A 16,788-nucleotide genomic window follows, 5' to 3' on the forward strand; every position below is an offset into this window, starting at 1 on the left:
AGTGTTCCTGTCTGGAGCCCATAACCTTTGGTCAGGTCTGGGATCCGCCTGGACTTTCTACAGTTGTGCTGGAAGACAGATCCCTCCTGCCAGTCCAAAATAGTCTGGGGAGGGGCAGGAAGGTTTTTGTCTTTAATAGGATAAAAGGTTTTTATCCTTAACTGGACAAAGCCTTCCCACCTCATAGGTGCCTGGTTTCTGCTTGCAACAGCGCCCCTTGACTTCATGGGGCAAGCTCTGCAGAGGAGAGTTTCAGGGGGCTGCAGCACACCAGCTGACTGACTGCTGGTCCATGTTGGGCCAGGGATGTGTCCTGGCAGAGAAGCATGGAGAGAAGAAAACTCTGCTTGGGAAGACAAAGTAATCTGTGGCCATCCCTAAGTGGGGGAAGACCCTGATGTGCAGGAGCTTTAGCTGCACTGAAGTTTACTGTCATCTAACATTTCCACAGCCTCATTCCCGTGGAGCTCCCTGTGGGTTTATTCACAAATTTACAGTATCACCTCGTGAATGTAAATGCAGCTGGCTCACACCTAAGGATGATGTGCGATAGACCCCTTTCAGTGGCAACAGCACCCTGAAGTGTGCCCATCCCAGTGCTCCTGCCCACTCCCAGGCCCCTGCTCTGCCCCCCTCCCAGCACAGGAGCTCCTGGTGTGACCTGGCCAAGGAGCCCCTCTGGTTTGGAGACATGGCAAAATGAGTAATTCCTCCTGTGCCCGGGCTGGCACAGCCTCCTGGGTGAGGAAGAGTGTGGTGCAGAGCAGGAGCAAGCAAGGGATGGGGGGGACCTCTGAGCTGGCACTGCTACTGAAAGAAATGCCTGGTCCACCTTCACCTTGGGGTGCATTTCCAAGTTCACCTCTATGGTTTAGGAGGATAAAACTCATTGCTGCCAACAGAGATTTTTTTCCTTGAGGCCCATGCTCCTGCTTCACTGAGAAGTAGCTGAAATATCTCTCATAAAAACAAAATTCACAACAACGAGAAGTTATTTTGCCTTTTACAAGAGCAAGGACTCTATAGAAGCCTTTCATAGCCCCTAAAGCTTCAGAAATGCCATTGAAAGGAATATTCTTGGATTTATATCCATAGCAAAAGACAAGCCTCACCCAAACACTCCCACTGACTCTGGCTGGCATTGGACTGGACCCACATGAGAAATGTAAGCAAAATATTCTCAGAGTCCTTCACAATATAGTGGATTACAGCAAGAGTGGTTTTTACTTATAAAAAATGGGTTATAACAAGGGGAGATCAAGATGCCCAAGGCCTCCCTTTCCCCCTCTCCAGACATTCAGGGGAAAAGGCAAAGAGACTGCTCTCACAAGCATGGATACATCACCTCTGCAGCAAACACGTCCACAAATTTGTTTCCCCATCACAGAACTAAAACAAGCAGAGAAATATTTTTTCCCCTGTTTACTTTCTGTTTATTTTCTGTTGCTACCTTTGTGCCTCCAGCAACGCCGATTTTCCATGAGCCCCAGGACCTGTCGATGTCACATCTGCTGCCCTGACCTTTTAGACTGTGCTGGAGCAGCTCCCCCTTTGCAGCCGGCAGAGCTGTGGGATTGTTTCAGACTTGGGGTGAACAGGCAGAACATTGGAAACACAAATAGGGGCTCCCAGCTGGGAGGGGGATTGAGCTTGGATGAAACATACCATCTCAGTTGTGCTTTCAGCAGATGTTTAAGAAATGGGAGCTTTAAGTTACTTCTTTATGAGTTGTTGTTATTATTCTTCTTCCAAGTTTCTCTACTGTTATCTTTATTTATCTGTTGTCTTCTTGACTGTGTATAGAAATCAAAATACTGAAAGGTCACTGGTAGATTCAAATACATTTTTGAAAGTGAGCAAATAGCCACAGGGATTTATTCACCCAGTTTCAAGTAGAAAAAAATATATATGCAACTTACTGGGGAAAAAAAATCCCAAACCTAACTGCATATAACTAACCTAGGCAACCTGGCAGTCCTGTCATTCAAAACTTTACTGTTGTTTCCTCCTTGCTGGTAGCATCACTTTCTGTGTTAAAAAATGGCAGCCCCTTCTGTGCAAAGATCAAGGACTACAAATTTGCACATTCTGGGCACTATAAGAACCATAAATAAAATTTATTGAATGAATCTCACTTCACTAGCATGACTTTCCTAAACTTGTATAATGTGTGAAATCATTTATTGCTTGGAGACCTGTTAAACAGGCAGCCACAAAAGCCCATTGAATCTCATTGTTTGAAGCCTAAACCTCAACACCATTTCTTTCTAAGCTATTTTTTGGGTACACACAGAAATCAAACCCTTGTAAAATCTTTTTAATTTCCTGCTCTCGTTCTTTGGGCCCACAGACCGGACCCCTAAGATATTTCACTTCTTTTTTTTCCACATTACCAGTAAACCGCTTCAGTTTCAGCCGTGATGCCCATAAACAAAATTCATGTCAGACAAGGCAAAGGTTCCAAGACAGACAGTTATTAGCTCAAAGCCAGAGTGTTTCATTTTAGACTTCATCCCCATTTAAACCATGAAAACCTCAGTAAGTATTGAATTTAAATCCACTGTCACTTTCTCTGGGCCTTTGTCAAAGGACTCATTATTAGCTTCTATTTTACAGTACCTCCTAGATCCCCACACCAAGAGGGGCCACACTCCATCAAGCAGAGCTGCATATGCACACAGAGCAAGAAGCAGTCTCCATCCTGGAGCATTTAGGATCCCAGACAGACCAGACAAAAGATAAGAAACTGGAGTTACGTTTCCTGCATGTGTCACACAGCAGGTCACAGGGTTCAGAAGAAGAGCTCAGGATTCGAGCATCTTAATCCAGGGCCTTATCTACCACATCAGATTTTGTCATATCCTTTTCAAACAAAACAAAGTGTATGTGTATAATAAAGGGTATATGTGGATATAATGAAGTAAATGAATATAAACCGTTTTGTATGAAAGGTTCTGCCTCTTCTTACAGGAGCAACCACAAAACTGCATAAGCCTCTTAGATCCACCTGAATCCTGTCCTGTCTCATAGGAACTGCTGATGGCCCCTAACCTGATTTCTTTCTCTCAAAACAGAAACAACAGTTCACCAGAGAACAGTTTTTGCAGAAGAGCTCGATGTTTAGATATGTGTTTGCCAAAATAGATCTTTGTCATTTCAGGTTCCTGTTGGTCCTGGTGCTCTATATCTGTGTGCCAAAAGGGAGAACAGCAGTGTTTTGTTGGTGAGCAGGACTCTCTTATCCTCTGCTCTGGGACCTGTAGGACGGGGCAGCTATCAAGAGACAGGGCAAGCCTGAGCTGTTAGCTTCCAGTCAGGTTTGCAATGTGTATAAAACCCTGATTGTCTGATGAAGTACTAGGTTACCACAAACCCTCAGCATCAGTAGCATGACTCTTTTCCAAACCAAGCTGCCTTATGCCTGTCAAAGTAGGTTTAGTTGTTGCTTCTTTTCTCTGAACAGTACCCAGAAGCATTACATGACATTGGCTAGGCCAGCTGTCCCAGAAAAATGCTCCAGGAGCAGCTACTTTCTGTCCCAGCCCTCACGGCTGAGGATGTCTCCTGCAGCAAACCATCCCGCAGCCCTGTGTCAGGGCTCCAGGTACTTCACCAAATCAGGACAACATTACAAAGTAACGACTGGGAACTGCAAAGCGGAGCAACAGCTGGCGGCAGCACAGCACAGCCCTCATTTTCTCTGTACCATTTCTGTGACTTTCCACTCAAACCAGTGTGCCATTTGAAGGAACACAGACCTGTGTCATTCCGAGTTACAGGCAGATTGGTGTGTGCCACTAATTCTGCTCAATGAACATTAAAATAGAAACAGGCAGAACGATGTGATTAAGCATACTGTAGAAAAAGAGTCTGAAGAAACACCCAGCAGTATCTTCAAAAGCCATTTGCCCCAATATTCGTGGGATGACTCAAATATCTACTGAAGTACTGCAGACACCCTGGACTAGCTAAGCAATTCTGAGCAGGAGTTTAGTGAAACTAAGTCACCCCGAATGATCCTTCAAACTAAGGGTTACTGACAAGGGAAGGGATGAAATAAAATATTCCTGTTGTTCTAGACAACAAAAAAGACTGTTAAGGAAGTAACTTTATAACCTGAGAAGGGTCTGCAGCTTTAAGAAATTGTCCCCTAAAGGTTGTAAAGCTTTTACTATGTAAAGTATTTTTGCTATTATATACACTGGCGGCCACTAAGTGCAGCTATTATTCCTGGCGGTCATTCAGAGAAGGTCAGGGCTGATAAAGTGTTTAACAGAGTTTGTTTGGGTAGATCCATCTGTGTTTTTAACCACCCATACAGTCTTTGGTGTCCTTTTAAAAGACACTGGATGTTCCTCAGTCTAATGAATTGTGGTCTTTATTTTTATTTGCCATCTCTTATTGTTTATTATGCCACAGCAAAGAACATCTTCTTTACAATGTCCATACTTTTCTATATGGATTACATAAGCATTTGTTATAAAAAAGGGATGATTCTTTGCTGTGTGGCAGGGGAACAGGGCTCCCATTTCCTTGGTAAAGGCCATGTGGAGTTGTGACCTGTTGCACCTATATGTTGAAAGGATGCAGCAAGGAGCCCAAGATGGAGCTGTGGGAAGGAAATGGCTTTAGGTCATGTCAGTAGCAGGAAAAATATCCTAAAGGGTTGGGATGGACAGGAATAGCATTCTTAGCACTCCCACTGGATGGGTTTGGTACTGCAGGATTTGGAACTCAGTGCCATTACAAATTCTTTGTACTGCATGGAGCAAAACAGGTGAAGTCTCAGCGCCCCACTGGCTGCACTGCACGGCCACAGGGTGAAGCACCTCAGACGTGATCTCTGCCTGCTACAGTTTATAAATTTTCCCTTCCAAAACCTGAAATGAAATATCACTAGGACTATATTGCTTCAAAACCCTGTGCAAACATAATGCTGACTGTGAAATGGGTAAGTATTGGTATTGCCATTTCATGGACGAGGAAGACAGAACAAGTGGCTTGTAGCAAGTGACCACTAGAGAATGTGTGCCCCACCTGATGCAAATAACTTCCATTGATATAAAAAGTATTCAAATCCTACAGTGCGCGGGTCCTCACATCTGACAACCATTCTGGACATTTCATAAACCTTTTTGTATCTGGAGATAGTACTGACCTGAACAACATGTGGTTCAGCTCCCTTTGGCACTTACCTGAGCTTATCTGCTACAAAAATCACACGCCGCTCCAGCAGGAGAGAAGCAAAGATCCTGATGATCTGACGGACACTGAGGCACTTGAAAAGGCATTCAAAGTCCACGTGTTCCAGGCGTGAGTCCATCGGCCGCCGCAGCTCAATGACCTGAACACATCCAACAAACACCAGTCAGCATCGCCGGCCAGGGCTGACAGCACCAGGGTGCCCAGGCCCTCCAGCACCGCTCCGTGCTCTCCTGGTGAGGTGACACAGAGAACAACCCCCATCCTCTTTTACAAACCGAGGCTGGAGGCACAGCACTCCAGAGAAATGGTGTATTACACCATTAACTATCAAGTCATTCTTCTTCCCAGAATACAGGTCTGCACATTAAATCTGCCGGCATTTCCAAGGGAAGAATAATTCTGCCTTCTAAACACCCTGTCAGAGATGGAAAGCTTGGCCGAGTCAAGAGAATGAAGCAAGTAACAAACTGGAAACACTGGAACTAGAAGTTTATAGGATTAAAACAGCCATATCAATAAGTGAAATTTGGTTTAAACTTGGCTAGCAATTCAAATCCACTTCTAGATAGGAGTCAGGGACTGAACTTAGAGGCCAGGCAAAATTTAAACCAAATTTATTTCATTTTCACTCTTCTAGGACACATAGTTCACTACATAATATTTAAAACCTTTTTTTTGTCATAAAGATATGTACATATATATACTTAACTGGGGAGACAGGAAAAGGTCTTAGATGGTGACTTGTGACATCCCTTTTAAGTCTAATTTTCATACTTCATCCATGACCTCAGGCCCTCTCCTTCCTTTTCTCAAATGCCTTTTGCTTGATTCCTTTATTATATCTTCCTCTTACTCTGCAATTGACATGCTCAGATGTGGAACTTGAAGGCAGAGGACAGAAAAAAGAAGAGGGAAAAAACACATGAAGAAGAGAGTAACAGAGGAAGAAAAATGTGAAGTGCAAAGCAGCAAATGATGAACTACTGAGGAATTTGAGGAAACAGAAGGGAAAGGGGAAGGTTGGCCAACTTGAAGCTGTGTTGAAATCTCTGAAGACATATTAACAGGAACACATATACACCTCCTTCTATCCATATGTCCAAAAAATCACCATCACTTTATTGCTTTAGACGACTTTTATGTTTTCATGCACATGACACCACATTCCATGAGCATACTGTATTGGGTTTAAACTTGAGTAGCCCTTACAAAATTCCTCACAAACACACTGTTTTAAGGATATGATCAGCAGCAAGACCACAGGATACTGGAAATAAAACCAGTTCATACCAGTTTACTTGCAGTATTGTGATTGGTAACACAGGACTGTAAAAAGAAAGTCACTGTTAGAACAGTATTTGTGCACAGATGTACTTTTTTAAAGTCAGAAGCATTATGGTGCCAGAGTATTACATACCCATCACTCAGCTGTTGCCTCAGACAGCGGTAAGAATCAAATTGTGGAGTGATGACGCACTGAGAAATGCTGCCTGCCCCTTCCTCACATTCAGCAAAGATGCCCAATTCCACTCCTTTGCATTGGGATCACAAGCTCAAATCATGTTTATGTGCCAAATCACGAGGAGCTGGTTTTACTGCAAGACTTTCAATGGTAAAATCTTGCTGCGGGGTAGGATGCAATGCAAGTTACAGCAGCTTTTGCAAATGCCATGGATGTTTTCTGTTGCCTGGCAAAGCCTTCTGCTTCAGTCTGCCCATCACAAAGAAATATACTGTCTGCTTCCCAATTAATCATCATCTTTGTTTAGGCCAGAGGAGCCACAATGGAAGGACAAGATTCTGTTCCTAATTAAGCCAGTGCATTCCATTTAAATAACGAGTTTGTACTAGCAAAACAGAGAGCAAAGCTCAGCCAGAAGAGAGTGGTTTGTTTGTTTGGAATTATCTCAGTGTTTTTCTCTGGAAGAGTTCAGAAGCTTGAACAGAGGACAGAGAAGTTGCAGATCCATGGTTCCCAGATATATTCACATCAAAAAAGCATTATCAGATCGTACGACTGTTATGCCAATCCAGCCTTTTAGTTTTCCTTTGCTTCTCCACAAGAGAATGCTTGTGACTTAAGCATGCCCTGCAAGTCACTTATACAAGGAACCCTTCACATTTCATACCAAGTGACATTACAGGCCCACTCTGTCAAAGTCAGAGGCATTACACTTGGAGAAAATATGATTCAATGTTAAAATAGTAATAGCACTGTAAAACTAACCCTCAGGAGTGCAAAATAACCCTAGAGGGGATTTTTTTCCTGCTTTCACTAACTGGGCCAAATTCTATTCCTATCTGCAGTAATGTATTTCCTTTATACGCTTGCCTATCTGAGTGGAGCTACTATATACTTACATAAGAACATGCAAAGAGCAGAATTTGACACAGCAAATGGCAAGCAAGCCTCAAATTACAAAAGGCTTTTTAAGTAAGGCACCAATATTGCCATTTTCCAGTAAGGGCTTCTAGTTACTAGAGTCAGTAATAAAAGTAATAAAAGTATTAAATGTACGTGCACACACACACAAACTATATGACATGCTTTTCCAAATATAGACTATTTCTTTAAGGGCCAGTTAAAGAGTATCTATTGCCAAAAAGAGACATCTAAGTGCTGCTGGTCACTCTTCCTACTAAGGCCAAGACCAGCAGTAATGAAGTTTGCAAAAAAAATCAGCTGCTGACCAGTTCAAGCACAGTGAGCATGAGAAACTCATGCTTGCTCATTATCACTGTGATAGAGCCCAGCAACACTGTCATTCTGTTAACTCACTAGGCCAGGCACACTAGGACATTTGTGGTGTTTGTGGTTTTTTCTTAAATGCAACATATTAATAACATTAAAATAACAAATACATAACAATAAATTAGTTTATAATCATCAATGGGAACCAGTATCAGCAAATCAACCCTGGTGCAGCTCCCGCACTGTTCATTTTGAGGGCGTTCCACCTCCCATGCCTTGCAGTATCCTCACGTCTCCTCCTGGTTTTCTTCTGCTGTTTGATACTGGACTGGTGAGGAGGGGAGACTTTGACTTTTAATGTTTACGGTTGCTTTTTACCTCATTTCCAGCTCCAGGCAGAAAGGTTTTGACTTTGATTGTCTTTCCAGGTGCAGGAAAAGGAGATTCCATCAGGCTTCTCATAAATGGATAAACCAAGGCAGCAGATATTCCCCTTCTCCTTTCAACCTCATCCAGGATCTGATCCATTAGTAAGACACGAGAGAAAGAGACAAAACATGTCAGCACCACATACACTTTTGAAGCATCCTTTTGACCCACATGTGCCTAAACACAAGGCAGATCTAAGTTTTATTCTCCTCTGCCATGCATTTCTTCACTACTGGTAAAGACATGGGATTCGATCATACTCTGAAAATGATAGGTTTTCCAGGTACAAAATGGAGCCTGTTTGTGAACGTGGTTAACACAGAGACAAGGAAAAAATAACAAATCTGGAAAGGAGAAAGAAGACTCAGTATGGCGAAAAGGATCTATATCATTGGGATTTTGCCTGAACAACAGGGTGAGTTGAAAGAGAGAAAGATCAAGACAAATCCAATGACCACAGGCCAGGTCAGCATCACATCTTGAGATTTGTATTAAGGAGAAGCACGTTCTTCTCCTCGGGCATCTCTTCTGTTTCAACTGAGAGGGCAGGAAAAAGCCAGACCAGCAAGAAAAGCGACCCTGCCCACCATGATAGCAGCAGAACTGCACCAGGAAAGGGCTCCCGGAGGAGTCCGGGCTGCGGTGGCAGCAGCCACGTTGAGTCTGAGCCGAGCTGGAGCCGCCAGGAGCAGCCGTGTGCAGCGTGCCCAGCTGTTTACACTGAGTGCTTGCATTAAGGTCATTTTCTGTTTGACATGACACAGAGCAGGCAACACACTTTTGAAATAAGCAGATGGAACTTCTTATAGACGGAGAGTACTATTATTTTCTTCTCTCTTTGGTCACACGGGCCAACATAAATTAGATCACAGCTAAGTTTTCCCACATTAGACAGACCATATAGATGATAAACCTAAAGAAGACGAGAAAGCAATCTTCAAAGCAGTTAGTGGCTTGACCTGAAATGGTGATCTTTCAACCACTACTCAAGAGCAAAAGGCCATACAAGAGTTAGTGGGTCTGAGCCAGGCATTTTCCCTTGTTTCTCTTGGAAATGCTTTTCACCGAAACGGAATATTAAAAGACGCTTAAACACAAGCTAGTGACTTACAACGATTGCTAGTGACACCAATGCCAGCAGACACATTCACTGGTGCATAGTTTCCCCTTTGTCCTTGCAACACAATAAAGACCTAACTAAAGCAGAACCCATCTTATGTATATAGCTTGCATTCCGGTCCGTGGAAGTGGCAGATAACCGTAAATGAAGATATTAATTTCATTCTTGATGTCATTTGTAGCACAATAACTATTCTCACCAAACAAAACCAGCTGCCCAAATGGGAAGTAGCAGTGAACCCAGGCTATGTCCCGGGTCCTTTAGTGCTCCTGCACACTGCCAGTACATGTGGTAACATACCCAACATCCAGCTCCTTTTCTGCAGTCACTGGTTGATGCTTCATGTTGCTGGAGTTGGGGGCCATGTCCCACCAAGCTTCACAACACAAATAAAAAGGAGCATTTAAACTGAATAAAAGTTGAATAGAGAGATCTCAGGAGAGAAAACAGTCAAAACAATCTGTTGAAATTATGACCAAATGAACTGGCTGGAAGAAATTACATCCATGGTTCTCAAATCTGTCTGAGCAGTAGGTATTACAACAGTGCACATCTAAGACTTTGAGGAAGATGAAAATAATGCAGGCTGTGAGAAACAGAATGATAAACATTTTAAAACAGAAGACTCCTTTTGCTTTTCTGATAAATAATATTCAAGGTTTAATATCTTGTAGTCTTTCTTCACTCCCATTTTTCTATAAAGACAACTGTTCCTTTTTTTGACTAATTCTGCAAAGTGCACCATCATGATCGTTCTCCTCTCTTTCACTGGATTATCAATTAGGACAGCCCAGGTTCTTCTTACTAAACTGGAAAAAGAATCTGTCTCACTTTTCAAGAACCTCTGTCTCCATCCACACCACATCCATCTTCAGAACCAAGAGGTTTTTGGCACCGGTGCTGTCAGGAGGTGAGCAGCCCATTGTAGGACAACACCGTGGTGGCCATACTCCATTGCAATGGGGTTTTTTTATGGCCCAGCCTCTGTAGGAGCCCTTTGAATTGAAAGAAGAGCCCAAGTGTGTTACAGCCTCGATATGCAAGGGCTCAATATGCAATTGGGTGAGATCTTTCCTTCCTGCAAGAGCAGGAGCAGGAGGCCTGGGTGGCCAGGGCCTGCCTGCCACCATGGCTGGGCACAGCCCCTGCTGAAGCCAGTGAAGTTGCACTCACCCATCAGCCTCCGGTTCACTTTGGCTGGATGATCTGGCACTTTTTTTCAAGTTACAGATTGAACTGGGGAAGCAGACTATTTGCAATTTTGATGTGACCTTCCTTGTCTGCTGCACATTTATAGCTCAGCTGCTGTGATACTTGCTTGTAATGAGGATGCTTAGTTTCTCTTTTTTTTTTTTTTTCTTTTTTAATCCCTCTCTGAAATGTTTTCCTTTGAAAATTAGTGCATTATCGAAATTTGATAAAAACAGAAAAGCAAACAAAAAGCCTCAGGACATCTGTCCCTACCACGAGTCTGGTGAGCTGTGTTATCCTCCCAGAACAACGCAATCCGTTTCACTCACAGATATCTGTGTTTAGATACATATTATGTCTAAGAGACACTGTGATAAATCCTTGATTTCAAGCTTTATGAAAGACGTCACAGAATTGCAATTAGCTACTGCAAGTCAATTGTTTTTCTTCACACAAGATTTGTGTTAAACAAAGTTTTATCGAGAAAAGTTTGAAACCTGCTTTGAAGATAACATTCTGTATGGTTATTAGATCATATGTACAATAGAAATGCTATGATTTTTATTAAATTCAGTGATTTACAGTTCTTTTCAACTTTATTCCCATATCAATTAACAAGAAAAATCTGTGTAAGTTCTATGAGATTTCCCATGCCTGAAGTGGAAATTGTTGGCAAGTTAAATGACATTTCTATGAACACTGTATAGAAATTGGAAAAGTGAAAGGAAGACATTTGACATTAAACATATTGTTGTCCACAAATCACCAGCAAATCCTATATGATATTCTGAGGTGCTCCCTGGATTTTGCAGAACATGCTCTCAGAGGACCAGGAGGCCCTAAACTGGCAGCTAGAGAGATATTTCAAATGTTAATCAATCACAAAGGTTTTTAATAGTTAATTTCAATAACCTTTTGTCTTACAGAAGAATAATGCTAGTGGCTCTAGAGCTGACTGGCAGTTAACTGTTTCTATGGCTATTCAGCCCCTCAGTTTAGCTGCAACGCCCTCCTTGTTGTCTCGAAACTCTTGCGTCAAGAAATGTATTACCTAGGTAAACCACACCAGCATATGATGCAACTTTGGATTCATTAATGCGGAGGCCAATTAAAAGATTATCCATGCTTTCCTAGCCTCCTAAGATAAAAAAACATGTCAATAGAGTTAAGCATGCATAACTCTTATATCAAATAATCTTTCTTCTTAACCTCATCGTTCCACAGGATATTGGAGTAAAAGTGGCACTGGCCCATCATTCAAACTGTGGATGCCAAGAATTACAGCTCAGCACAGAATGGCTTTAGAAAACAATGGAAAAAACTTCAGTCAGCCAGATCATACAGACACCCAGATGTTTTTTGAATCAAGTTCTGCCTAAGTCACAGAAGTAATAAGACATTCTTTGGTGGACCAAATAATAGGGGTAGAATGTTCAAAACAGCAACTGTAAAATACAGTTATCTCCCATCAAAGGAAGAAATTCTTCTTGTCTGGTTCATCACTGTGGATGTGTCTTAGTAAACAATCAAATTAAAAAGCAATATTGACAAAAAAGTCATCTTACCTTGGAAAATAAATCAAAGCACCCCAGCCGGCTGATGACACAATAAACTTCAGGTAGGCGTGGGCCTTTTCCACTTGGCTAATAACAGTAAAAAGAAGATTGAGGTGACATATTAATTTGGAGTCATAAGGAAATAAATACACTTCTCTTTCTGATCACAGGGCCATCATGTGACATCTTTCACCATCCATTTCTCCATCCAAAGAGCCACTCGTGAAAAAGCATAAATGGTGCTTATCCACTTGGAAATCACAGTGTGTTGGAGCTGTATTCCAATGTCACTCCAGCCTGCAGCCATAAAAGCACATTTAACTACAACTGCAGCTCACACCTGAGCTGTCAGTGTCCTCTGCTCTGGCTGCGGCACGAGGAGCAGGGCCACGTGCTGGGAGATGAGAACTGCAATGCTAAGGGAGGTTGTGACGGCTTTAGCTCCCCACTCACTCCAGGATGTTCAAAGACAGCTCATCTCACAGAAAGCAAGCTTATAGACCTAAACAAAAGCAAACTGCATGAGCTAAATCATTAACTTCCTCAGATTAATGCATGAGAAACATTGACTTCTTAAACAACTTAAACCGTGTCAAGTATGAATCAATGATGCACACCCCTTTCACCCTCCCCAAAAAACCCCTATAAATACCATCCTCTATAACCATCCTACTGAAGACATTTCCTAGAAAAGTAAACTGTTTGACTTGGCCTGACTGACATCCAGCATACTGGACTCTACAACCCCACCTGTAGCACTGCAGGGCAGCCCTGTGAAAGAAGGGTATAACCACTTGCTGGATTTAGCTTATATACAGGAAAACAATCAGAATTAGGCCAATGTTGAGCACTTTAGAAAAACCATCCTCACTGGCAAGGTCCTCAGAGCAGAAAGCTGATCTGCCTGTGTCCTCCATGTGTACAATGAGCACAGATGGCAGTGACATCCACGCATAGCAGCTTCCCACTGTATTTTTAATAAGCTGCAATGCAGCATTCCAGCTTTGTGTGGTTGCAACCAATTTTCACCAGATCAGCAGGCACGTACTTCCCAGGGGCTGTTATTTTAACAAGGCAGTTTGCTGACTTCAGATGGATTCACACAGAGTCTCAAGATATAATGCAGGGGGGTCCCGGTGCTGCCTCATCCAGGAGCTACAACCATCAGGGCACAGAAAGGCTGCAGGTCCACAGCAAGGCCCAGCACCCCAGCAGCAAAAAGCTGCAAATGGGGTCTGAGACAACAAGCAAGGCTGCCTACAACATCTCTGCATCTCATGGAGTCAGCTGTGATTGTGCAGCATGGAGTGAAAAGTGGCTGTGAAAGAATCAGCGTCACTTAGCCTCTTCATGCAGCTGGATATTATCGATACGCAGCAGTGACAGAATTGTCTCCATTAATAATGACTGTGTGATAAAGGAGCTCAGTCACTGTTTCCATCAGCTTCTGCCCATTTGTACATTTAGCCAAAGTGGTTGATCATCTCCTCTGTATCCACATGGAAGGCCAGTAGATTTTTATCTTTGTCTCACAATTAGACTCTGCTGATATAGTGATTAGATTCCCCACTGTGTGTTTGACATTTACATGCCACACAGATATCAATCAAGAGAAACTGAGGGGTAACTGTGCTTTTTAAAATCTGAATATTGCAATCTAGACTTGGACAGACAGCAGGTGCCTGCCTGTTATAATAAAGATCACAAAAAAATACCAAAGCTAAGTGAACACAGATGAGTCTATTTCTGGATCCAAACCTGCTCACTACACGTCACATCTCTGAAAAAGCAGAGCCCTTTTTTGTCCATATTAGGTATAAAACCCTTTCTAAAGGCACTGAGTGATTATATCAAGCATGTGGGATTTTGGTTAAAATCATTGTGTCAAATCTGCAGGAATGCCGAAGCTATGCCAGGAGCCTTGGAGAGCTCCCAACCAAGAGCTGTCTCACCAAGTGCCAGTAAAAACATCACATTCCTGGGTCATCTATAAGACCAGAAACAATAACTGTTCAGCACTTACTCAAAGATTCTCCTTTATGAAATATCATTGCTTTCAAATGTCTTAAAGGCTACATGTCTCTGAGAGCTGGGATTCTTCCCTCCTCACACTCATCACATAGTACATCCTTTTCTGTTATTTCAGAGACTTTTTCTTGCAAAAAGCACAGCCTCCCAGATGCACACAAATCATCTGTAAGAGGCAAGAAGAAAAAGCCTCAGGCAGAGCCACACTGAAGGGCAGGACTTCTCAAATTTCTGACACTGGCAACTCTTCACATAACCTGTCCTCTCAGCCATTAGTTTATATCTCAAAGATGGATCTAAAACACCTGCCCATTGTGCTTTAGTTTGCTTCTTTCCCAGAAAAACATCATATAGGACCTGACTCTCCTCCCTTCTCTGCCTGGACTTCTCTCTCCTCACTAGGGGAGACCTTGGGCACTGGGTCTCGCCAACAGTACTGGTTTAACCTCCTCTCTTCCCAGAATAACATGCTTCCAAGTTGCAGACAAGGTGACTACAAAGCCTTGGAGTTGTGTCCTCCAAGGCCCACTCCTCCACACAATGAATAGGTCCAGTTCAGGGAAGCTGTATGGTACAGTAGCACAGCTGAGAGGCATCTGAGTGACTGCCTTGGTGCACTGCACTCCTCCTGGAAGAAAAGTGATGGAGAGGATGATGTTTTGGTTTTGTTTTGTTTTCATGGATCCCAGGATATTTTCAGCCTTAGTTCAGTATCACAAATGAAAACGCCAAGGAGTTTTGTTGATAACAAGACAGTTTCCCAAGAGGATGAATATAAACTGACAAGAACTTGGCTACGGGGTGGAGAAGCGGAGATCTGCATCAGGGCTGGTCGGCAAGTGGCTCAAGACAGTCTTTTTTATAGTGAGTTTAATCTGAAGTTTACTGACTAAAGCCCACTTCAAAACCTGCTTTGGCAGGACAAACAGGAGGCTTTTGCTCCAAAAAATAAGCCTGCCATTTTTCTCTTTCAAAACGTACCTCCCTGCCCATGTTCATCCTTCAGAGATCTCCTCCCATCCTGGCACAGCAGTGCGAGTCTCTCTCACACTGCAACACCTGCTTTCAAAGCAAGGCAGGCCGTCCCTGTAGTGTGTGTCCTCACCAGCCATTCAGACACAAAACTCAGTGGTTTGGGTTTTTTAAGATACTGGGGGAGGCTGTGGGGTGTAAGGGAAGCTGCTGGCTTCACAGCCCCAGAAATAACTGGGGAATGCTTGTCCCAGCTTGTTGACATCAGAGGAACCAAAGCAGTGGGGACCAAACACAACATCTTTCCTCCTGCCCTTCATCTCCCAGCTTCTCCCATCAACCTGAAGATATACTGTGGAGAGGAAAGGCAGCAAAAACAGACTGCCAAACAGCAAGAGAGAGGAACAGGCACCATAGTCCCACCTGCCATCTCAAAGATGAAAAGCTTTTCCAGTGAGCTGGTTTCAGTTTCATAAACATTAGTCTGCAGCCCACAAGAGTTGCTTTCACAGTGTAATGAGCTCCTCTCTCCTGCCCCGGCAAATGTAGGATGAACTAGTCCCACCTAACGACTGTTTTTCATGTTTTAAGATACACACTTCATGTTCAGGCATCTGCTCCTCCTCTGACTCATCTTACCTGGGAAAAGTGCTGGAAGAACATATTTTATGTGAGACGGAAGCGAGAGGTAGGATAGGTTGAAATAGATCCTGCAAGTTTTCATCTTATTTCTGCAAGTACAAAGTCATCATCAGGCTTTCTGCTCTGAGAACTGTGCCTTCTCAGATGTCTGCCTTATATGATATAAATGTGTTCCTCCTACTGTTCCCATGGACCAGCTGCCAGCTGTGGCAACAAACTGCAGAACATTGTTTTGAGGTTGCAGTATCTTATACTCCAGTATTGCCCCAGCAGCTAGAACTAGCACCTCTCAGCAACCACAGCAACTCCCACGGCAAAAAAAAAGCCAAGATGCTTGTGTAGATCCCATAAAACAGCAGCTTATATGACATGACTGTCTCTGGGCACGGCGGCTGGCACAGCTGTGGATCCCAGCCATAAGGCCACTGACAGCCCAGGCTGCTGAGGAGCTGCACGGGATCCAAGCTTCTCCCAAAGGATGCAGTCCTGGTGTCCCTCTGGCTGTCTACACCCTTATTCTGGGCTCCAAAGACTGTTCATGGACTCCCAATAAGGAAAGCTTTGCAGATTTTCCAGTACCGGTGGGTCTTGCAGCCATCAAAAATCTGCTGAGAAGGTCCCTGATTTCACCATTGTGATCCTTGTATATCCGCTATACTCTTACTGGGCACAAGCCTATGGGGTTGCACTGACAGAGAAGAGCTAAGACTTTGGTCACGCCCTCTTGAAAGCAGTTTTTTAACATATTAAACCAAGGCAATTAGTAAAATGAAATTGTACACCGAACCAAATTAAAAATCTGCATCTTGCAAGGTGCAGACAGATTCATGTTACAACAGCTTCAACCCTGTTCCTTCCCCACCATGTTCTCCTGCTGTTCCTGTGCTCCTGCTCTCCCTTCTGCCCCCATGCAGGTTGCTGCACCACAGCACCGGGGCCATTGGAATGTCCAC

The 16,788-nt window shown here is 43.3% G+C and overlaps 1 protein-coding gene across 1 annotated transcript in view; it reads right to left on the minus strand.

Moving 5' to 3' along the window:
* DENND2B (DENN domain containing 2B) overlaps positions 1-16,788 on the minus strand; it is a 69,620-nt gene that overhangs the window by 19,323 nt on the left and 33,509 nt on the right. Inside the window, 3 exon segments of the mRNA XM_080345526.1 lie at positions 5,196-5,344; positions 8,276-8,416; positions 12,203-12,280. Coding sequence (XP_080201652.1) covers positions 5,196-5,344; positions 8,276-8,416; positions 12,203-12,280 — 368 coding nt within the window.

The sequence above is a fragment of the Nesoenas mayeri genome, assembly GCF_963082525.1.
Source record: "Nesoenas mayeri genome assembly, chromosome: 5".
Taxonomy (NCBI): domain Eukaryota; kingdom Metazoa; phylum Chordata; class Aves; order Columbiformes; family Columbidae; genus Nesoenas; species Nesoenas mayeri.